At 43.1% G+C, this 9,155-nt stretch overlaps 1 protein-coding gene across 1 annotated transcript; it reads right to left on the bottom strand.

The window, feature by feature from the left end:
- Positions 1-461: 461 nt before the first annotated feature.
- On the bottom strand, positions 462-7,273 carry LOC135532871 (NACHT, LRR and PYD domains-containing protein 1 homolog). The gene is made up of 10 exons (XM_064960296.1): positions 7,022-7,273; positions 6,506-6,543; positions 5,547-5,611; positions 5,200-5,414; positions 4,753-5,009; positions 3,793-3,927; positions 3,547-3,679; positions 3,416-3,445; positions 2,274-2,556; positions 462-1,642 (listed from the first exon to the last, which is right to left on the bottom strand). The coding sequence occupies exons 3-10, from the start codon at positions 5,552-5,554 to the stop codon at positions 1,636-1,638; spliced, it is 1,068 nt and encodes a 355-aa protein (XP_064816368.1). The 5' UTR covers positions 5,555-5,611; positions 6,506-6,543; positions 7,022-7,273; the 3' UTR covers positions 462-1,635.
- Between the last annotated feature and the right edge of the window lie 1,882 nt (positions 7,274-9,155).

Genomic DNA, 9,155 nt, shown 5'->3' with positions numbered 1-9,155 from the left:
CAGGAGGCTGCAGAAGGAGAGAGGCTGTGTGGTTGGTCCTTCAGTAAGTTTGTTATTATAGTGGTCATGTTTGATTGACATTTTCTGTACATTGTTGTGACCCTGAATTTAAGCAACAGACAGCAAGAACATGTTGAACCATCCTGCCTGTCTACTCTGCCTGGTCTCCCCACCTCCAGGGGTTGACTACAACTGTTGATATGAAGCTCTATCCAAAGACAGGGGTCCAGCTCCCCAATAAGTTTGAACATCCTGGAACACGACTCAGTTCCTTTTCTCAACACCATGTCGGTGATGTCACGTGCCTTCTCTGCCCTCTCAGCGATTCCCCCTTTCGTGAGTCCATTTCCTCACTTCCTTCAGACAGATGGAGTTGTAATCCGATAAAAAATCTAAGGAAGGTCAAGATGACAACGTGGTGGTGTGTATCTTTGACTAGCCTCACACAGTGACACTCAAAGTCAATCTTAAATGAATCATTATTTATTGTCAGTGAGCTGAGAGGTTCCAAACAACTCAATGAACCACAGTACACATGTCAATCAGGGGCTATGCCTGGTCAGACCCAACTCAATGAACCATAGTACACATGTCAATCAGGGGCTATGCCTGGTCAGACCCAACTCAATGCACCATAGTACAGATGTCAATCAGGGGCTATGCCTGGTCAGACCCAACTCAATGAACAACAGTACACATGTCAATCAGGGGCTATGCCTGGTCAGACCCAACTCAATGAACCATAGTACACATGTCAATCAGGGGCTATGCCTGGTCAGACCCAACTCAATGAACAACAGTACAGATGTCAATCAGGGGCTATGCCTGGTCAGACCCAACTCAATGAACAACAGTACAGATGTCAATCAGGAGCCCTCCCTGGTCAGACCCAACAGTTCTCTCATATATGGCTATACACAGACAAGCTAAATTTGCATGATTTAGCATAATTAATGAACCATTACTGTTTGCTTCATTCATGTGACCGACCAATACTGGTTCATAGCATTGGACAGACCAACACGTCACCAGTCTTCTTCTCTCTAAGATGAGACCTTGAAACTGAGATATCTCGTTCTCAAACCAACATCTGGCCTTACTGCCAAATTACATCTACTGTTTGTGAGGATTTGTACAGTCAGCCACTTGCATGAACACACAAATTAGTTTACAGAACAGCACATGAATAAAACACAGACATTTGTTAAAAGAATAGCACAAACAAACATTTCCCTTAAAATCACTTAAGTGTCTTTGTCCACAGACTAGGAGACAGGCCTCAGTATCTTCAGATTAGGTGGAGAAGTGTCTTTGTCCACAGACTAGGAGACAGGCCTCAACATCTTCAGATTAGGTGGAGAAGTGTCTTTGTCCACAGACTAGGAGACAGGCCTCAGCATCTTCAGATTAGGTGGAGAAGTGTCTTTGTCCACAGACTAGAAGACAGGCCTCAGTATCTTCAGATTAGGTGGAGAAGTGTCTTTGTCCACAGACTAGGAGACAGGCCTCAGCATCTTCAGATTAGGTGGAGAAGTGTCTTTGTCCACAGACTAGGAGACAGGCCTCAACATCTTCAGATTAGGTGGAGAAGTGTCTTTGTCCACAGACTAGGAGACAGGCCTCAGCATCTTCAGATTAGGTGCTACAAAACAGGATGGAGGAGAAGGGAAGAGGGAGATCAAAAAGTATGGAGAAGAAGGAGGATTGAGATACACCTGAGGTAATGATGTGATGATGGTCCAATGATACACCTGAGATAATGATGACATAATGGCCCTATGATATACCTGAGATAATGATGAGATCATGGCCCTATGATGGTCCTATGGTACACCTGAGATAATGATGTGATGATGGTCCTATGGTACACCTGAGATAATGATCCTATGATACACCCGAGATAATGATGAGATAATGACAAGATAATGGCCCTATTATACACCTGTGATAATGATGAGATAATGATGAGATAATGCCCCTATGATACACCTGAGATAATGATGAGACAATGGCCCTATGATACACCTGAGATAATGATGAGATAATGATGGAATAATTTACCTATGATACACCTGAGGTAATGATGGGATAATGATGAGATAATGATTAGATAATGGTCTTATGATAAGAGTAATTTATTACAGGCAGCAACACAAAAACATGCTTCCATTTTGAAAAATACTTTCTCTTTGATCTGGGTAGCTATGTTTTTATTTGACCTATATTTAATCATTCCACATATTCAAGGGAGGGAGAAAAGAAACTGGTCTTACCTCGATTCACTCAAGTACTTAACAAGATGGTGTTCATGTTCACTGAGAGCTTTGAGACAAGCTCCCATCACTTCTGGTCCTTTAGGGAGGACTGCGTTCAGTAGTTCTCTCATTCGCTCCTGTTCAGTTGTTTCGGCTTTTATTCTGGAGTACTCTTCATCACCAATCATGTACTTTGACCGCAGAACATCTGCTATTGGCATTGTGTTTTTGACTCCCTGAATGAGTTCAGCCCTGTGTTTCTGAAGAAACTCCTCAGCAGGAATCCCAGAGAGTATTAATGCTGAAGGGGGGGTGAATTAAATTAATATGCTTTTAGGGTGAACAGCAGCTGTTTCTACATCTTGCAGTCTCTCCAGTTACCATTCCTCTGATAGTCATTTCTTGAATAGAGCTCCAAGGTTGTAGGCAATTCCAATTGTAGTCAGTCAAAACGTAAAAATGAAATTCCTATTCGGTTTATTGAGAAGTCACTGAAAGTCAAAAGTAGAATCCCTTTTCCAGTTATTGAATAGGAATTTCAGTTTCCTTCCTGAATGGACTGATTGATTTGGAATTGACGCCTACCCTGGCTGACACGATTGTCTATTCGACATAACATACAGAGCCTTGCAAAAGTGTTCACACCCCTTGGATTTCTCTATTGTGTTACATAGTGGGATTAAGATGGATTTCATTGTAATGTTTTGTCCACAGTCTACTGAAAATACTCTGTAATGTCAAATTGGACCTGTCCCCCATACAACATCTGGAAGGTCCCTCAGTCAAGTATCGCATTTCAAGCACAGATTCAACTTTCTACAAAGACAAGGCCTCATATACAGTGCCTTTGTCAGAATTTATATCATTACACCTTCATCACCCCGCTGAACATGACTCATGAAGGTCTTCATCACCCCACTGAACACGACTCATGAAGACCTTCATCACCCCACTGAACATGACTCATGAAGGTCTTCATCACCCCACCGAACATGACTCATGAAGACCTTCATCACCCCACTGAACACGACTCACGAAGGTCTTCATCACCCCACTGAACATGACTCATGAAGACCTTCATTAGTGTCCTTCATCCAAACTTGAAGAGATGTTAGCTCTATAACCCAGTTTATAAAACTCGTCCACAAAAACAAACTTACATGTTGGATGAGAGTCGTTGCTGTACACATCTGAAAAACAAACAATAGAAAATATCATAAAACATTTTAATAGCATCTGTTAGAAAAGGACATTGATGATTGACATACTGTTCATGTATAGTATTACTTACCTTTTGATACCACTGATTTCCATACTGTCCTCTCATCATCCCCGATTAACTCCATCTCAATGTCCACCCCTGTGTTTCCCATTATCATCTGACAACAGCTTGGTGTGGTGTCTGCAGGTAACAGCTGAATCTTCTGTAGGAGGCCATATGGTGCAGCGATTGAGACAACAGAGTGAAATAGAATGATATTACAGTTATTCATATACAATATGACAGATTCATGTCCTCAGCCTGCTGAAACTGCACCTCTGGATTGATGGAAGAGGAGCGGGGATTCTTGAACGCAAACCAACTGTTCAGCTTTAAGGACCCGTTTGGACTTGACAGGACGAATTCTGAAAATCCTTTGGACACCTGGTTTTTCTCCCGTTCCTGAACAGCCTACAAAATGAGCAATGTAGTAGTCAGTCAGAACAATGTAGTCTCGTAATTCACACAAAATGCAGCCCACTGAGCAATCCATTTTTGTCAACAACAAAAAATGTGTTTTTGTTTTACGATCCCTATTGTACCAGGATATTATTTTAAAGGTGTACCAGGTAAGTTGACTGAGAAGAGATTCTCTTTTACAGCAACGACCTGGAGAAGAGTTACAGGGGAGAGGAGAGGGGGAAAATGAGCCAATTGGAAGCTGGGGATGATTAGGTAGCCATGATGGTATGAGGGCCAGAATGGGAATTTAGCCAGGACATCCCGGGGTTAACCCTACTCTTACGATTAGTGCCATGGGATCTTTAGTGACCATGGAGAGTCAGGACACCGGGGTTAACACCCATACTCTTACGATAAGTGCCATGGGATCTTCAGTGACCATGGAGAGTCAGGACACCAGGGTTATCACCTCTACTCTTACGATTAGTGTCATGGGATCTTTAGTGATCATGGAGAGTCAGGACACCGAGGTTAACACTCATACGATAAGTGCCATGGGATCTTCAGTGACCATGGAGAGGACACCCGTTTAACGTCCCATCTGAAAGACAGCAACCTACACAGGGCAATGTCCCCTTCACTGCCCAGGGGCATTGAGTTCTCCCTCGACCAGAGGGAAGAGTGCTGTCTACTGGCTCTTCAAATGAATGAGACAGAAATAGAATTCTCACAGAGCTGCATGTTGTCTTTGTAATCAAGAGATTTTCAACAAACTATCAGCTTTCCTTCATTAGGTTTCAACATACTGTTGTAACTTCAGTGATAGTGCCTCACCTCTTTCTGACTGGAGTTTCTGAGGAGCAGGTATAGCCTTGAAATGACTGTTGACCTTTTTACTGCCAAATAGAGGACCACGTCACAGTGGACATCTATGTTCCAAGACAGTAACCTCAGTATAACAGAGATGGGTGAGAATTTGGGATGAAGAATCTTAACATGGAATCTGGTGACCTCATGCACTTCCTCAAAAGACACTCCATGTTCCTCTACATGAAGAATCTTCATCTCATTCCTCAGGGAAGGGTTGGTCCCTGAACAACACAATACAAAGGAGATGGATGAATAATACAATATGTCTTTCTAACTAAAAGACAAAGAATATGCAGAGCCAGATCACAGTAAACTCAAACTCCCAGAATAGTTCATTCATTCATTCATTCAGGAAGTGAAACTCAGTTACATGGAAATGTCTTTCTGAATACTATTTCTATATGGTTTTACCTAAACAGACAAAGTGTGGCAGATGAACTTCCTCCAGTTCACCTAACTCCATAGTGATGTCCAGCAATGGACCACCTTGTGTGTACTGCATGTCTTTCAGAAGTTGACTGTAGGGTTCCCAGTTCCTGAAGTGATACTTCAGAATGACATCTCTCTCACACAGCCAGCGGAGCCCAGACACTGTGCACTCATAACTCCCTCTGGGTGTCCTGTGCCTGAGGGCAACAACAAGATGTGGTAGAGAGGGTCCATGGTCAAATGGAGAGGTTGGATTAGAAGACTATTCCCTAAGGTAATGGGGAAATACACTAGCAAGTGGAATGAAATGTTACAAGTAGTTATTTTACCTGAACATTGTCACTCCCTGGACAGTGGAAGTCAAGGGTTCAATCTGAAGCCAGTGTGTGGAATCCTGAACAAGGACAAGCATGTCAGTAATACATATGGGGCCTGTTTCCTGGACACAGATCAGTGGAAGTTTCAATAGAAAGAAAGATCTTTTAGGTCCAGTACTAGACTTAATCTGTGTCTGGGAAACTGGCCAATTAAACCAAAGTAACTCACCTAATATATTTATTCAATGTTACATGGAATGCTGGTATCCCAAAGTGCTGAACAGAAACCAGTCTAAAACCCCAAACAGCCAAACATGTGTAAAAGATGCCCATTCCAACATATTCCCCAGTCCACCTCATTAGGGCCGGGGCGGCAGGGTAGCCTCGTGGTTAGAGCGCTGGACTAGTAACCGGAAGGTTGCAAGCTCAAATCCCCGAGCTGATTTATCAATTAAACTGTCTAAAGACAAAATTTGACAACAGCTAAAATCCTGCATGCCTACAAGCAGAACACAGTACTGTTACTAAAGCAGGACTGTCTATATCCCAGTATGAATGGTTGGTCAGTACACTCCTGGCTTTGAGACTGTGCTTATATTACTAAAGCAGGACACAGGACTGTCTATATCCCAGTATGAATGGTTGGTCAGTACACACCTGGCTTTGAGACTGTGTTTATATTACTAAAGCAGAACACAGGACTGTCTATATCCCAGTATGAATGGTTGGTCAGTACACACCTGGCTTTGAGACTGTGTTTATATTACTAAAGCAGAACACAGGACTGTCTATATCCCAGTATGAATGGTTGGTCAGTACACTCCTGGCTTTGAGACTGTGCTTATATTACTAAAGCAGGACACAGGACTGTCTCTATCCCAGTATGAATGGTTGGTCAGTACACATCTGGCATTGAGACTGTACCTGACTCCTGCAGGTATGTAAAAGTAATAATTGACATTATGACTTACCTCAACATGGTCACAAGTCTTACAGCTCTGAGGAATCCCTGAAGTCAAAAGTAGTTGGTTAAAGTTGACAATGTAATAATGAATTCATAATTATTAAATAGACTTGTAATAAAAATGAATAAAAATAAGCAACAGTCTCAGAATGTACACTCATTAGGATACCATAATCTGACATTAGTGTTATATTAATGAATGTTTGTGGAAGCAGGAAACAACATCGTTCTGGTCCGTGTTTTGTAGATGTTGGGGTCTGATTTCTGCTGGATCCTAGGATGTTCTCTTCACCCTCTAACAGAGTGTCAGCCAAGAAGTTTAGCATCGTGTTACAACCCTCTAAGTTGTTGCGGAAATCGGCACACAATGCCGTTTACTTTCTGCATCTACGTCATATCGCTGACTCTACCTTTAAGTTTGTTTTGACCAAATAGGTCATAATTGTGTTCCTTGCCTGGGAATCAACTGTAATGAACATTTAAAAATATTTTGAGTCATAAACAATTATCTGTTAACACTCACATTTCTCAGGTCCAAACTTGATCCAACTCTCTCCACCATGGTCTCTGGTGTTCTCAGGTCCAGGCTTGATCCAACTCTCTCCACCATGGTCTCTGGTGTTCTCAGGTCCAGGCTTGATACAACTCTCTCCATCATGGTCTCTGTTGTCCTCAGGTCCCGGCTTGATACAACTCTCTCCACCATGGTCTCTGGTGTTCTTAGGTCCAGGCTTGATACAACTCTCTCCACCATGGTCTCTGGTGTTCTCAGGTCCAGGCTTGATCCAACTCTCTCCACCATGGTCTCTGGTGTTCTCAGGTCCAGGCTTGATACAACTCTCTCCACCATGGTCTCTGGTGTTCTTAGGTCCAGGCTTGATACAACTCTCTCCACCATGGTCTCTGGTGTTCTTAGGTCCAGGCTTGATACAACTCTCTCCACCATGGTCTCTGGTGTTCTCAGGTCCAGGCTTGATACAACTCTCTCCACCATGGTCTCTGGTGTTCTCAGGTCCAGGCTTGATACAACTCTCTCCACCATGGTCTCTGGATTTGGTAAAGCAGAAGGATAGACTGTGATTAAACTAAATACAACTTATAAAGGCTTTATATAGCATACATACAGTCTTCATAAGCAGTACAAAGTGTGTATAAAGGGTGACAGGACAGCTCCCAATGTAGGCTGCATTGCCTAAATGTGACATTGCCCACTAAGTCACCTTCCATAAAGTCAATACTGATGGTGACATTTAACTAGGTAGGCACAGTCGAACTGTCTGTAGGTCCAACAGAACACATTAAAACACACCACTACAACTAATATAACTGTCTGAAGGTCCAACAGAACACATTAAAACACACCACTACTACTAATCTAACTGTCTGTAGGTCCAACAGAACCCATTAAAACACACCACTACTACTAATCTAACTGTCTGTAGGTCCAACATAACCCATTAAAACACACCACTACTAATCGAACTGTCTGTAGGTCTAACAGAACACATTAAAACACACCACTACTACTAATCTAACTGTCTCTAGGTCCAACAGAACCCAACACACCACTACTACTAATCTAACTGTCTGTAGGTCCAACATAACCCATTAAAACACACCACTACTAATCAAACTGTCTGTAGGTCCAACAGAACACATTAAAACACACCACTACTACTAATCTAACTGTCTGTAGGTCCAACAGAACACATTAAAACACACCACTACTACTAATCTAATTGTAGAAATGATTCAAGAGGAAAACAAATGATGAAACATCGCTATGACTCACCTCTGAATGTGTTGGTCATCTATCGGACACAGGGTCAATGAGGAGGAGGTGTACATTATAAACCCAGGATAGAGGGGATCAGTGAATGTGGTGTGTTCTGTGTAGAAGTGTGTCACTGTACCAGAGGAGGACACACTATAGAAGGACAACGTACCAGCTGGCCAGTCCAGATACACCCCAACTCTCTTAGAAACAGGAAAAGTATCTGGTCGGCTGTATCTGATGACTCCATTATGGTAAAAGTTATAACCACTATCATAGCAGACTAAACACCAGGACTCCTTATTGTGTCCAATCCTACGGTCACTCTCCCCTCCCTTCCTCTTCATTCCTTTGTACGCCACACCAATGAAAGCCCCGTCACCATCCCTCTCCACCTCCCAGTAATACCTGTATGAACTAAGAACAGAACTAAGAACAGATACAGCCCTTGGTTCACTCCAGACCTGACTGCCCTCGACCAGCACAAAAACATCCTGTGGCGGACTGCAATAGCATCGAACAGTCCCCGCGATATGCAACTGTTCAGGGAAGTCAGGAACCAATACACGCAGTCAGTCAGGAAAGCTAAGGCCAGCTTCTTCAGGCAGAAGTTTGCATCCTGTAGCTCCAACTCCAAAAAGTTCTGGGACACTGTGAAGTCCATGGAGAACAAGAGCACCTCCTCCCAGCTGCCCACTGCACTGAGGCTAGGGAACACGGTCACCACCGACAAATCCATGATTATTGAAAACTTCAACAAGCATTTCTCAACGGCTGGCCATGCCTTCCGCCTGGCTACTCCAACCTCGACCAACAGCTCCAGCCCCCCCGCAGCTCCTCGCCCAAGCCTCTCCAGGTTCTCCTTTACAAAAAATCCAGATAG

Source organism: Oncorhynchus masou, unplaced genomic scaffold, assembly GCF_036934945.1.
Source record: "Oncorhynchus masou masou isolate Uvic2021 unplaced genomic scaffold, UVic_Omas_1.1 unplaced_scaffold_2077, whole genome shotgun sequence".
In the NCBI taxonomy this organism is placed as follows: Eukaryota; Metazoa; Chordata; class Actinopteri; order Salmoniformes; family Salmonidae; genus Oncorhynchus; species Oncorhynchus masou.
Note: the sequence above shows the minus strand (reverse complement) of the source record. Positions and strands in the feature narration are given on the sequence as shown.

Coding starts and splice junctions, on each gene's coding strand:
- LOC135532871 (XM_064960296.1), bottom strand. Junction 3,680..3,792: donor CCTCTTCCATCAATCCAGAG/GTGCAGTTTCAG, acceptor GGCCTCCTACAG/AAGATTCAGCTGTTACCTGC. Junction 2,557..3,415: donor CAACGACTCTCATCCAACAT/GTAAGTTTGTTT, acceptor CCCCCCCTTCAG/CATTAATACTCTCTGGGATT.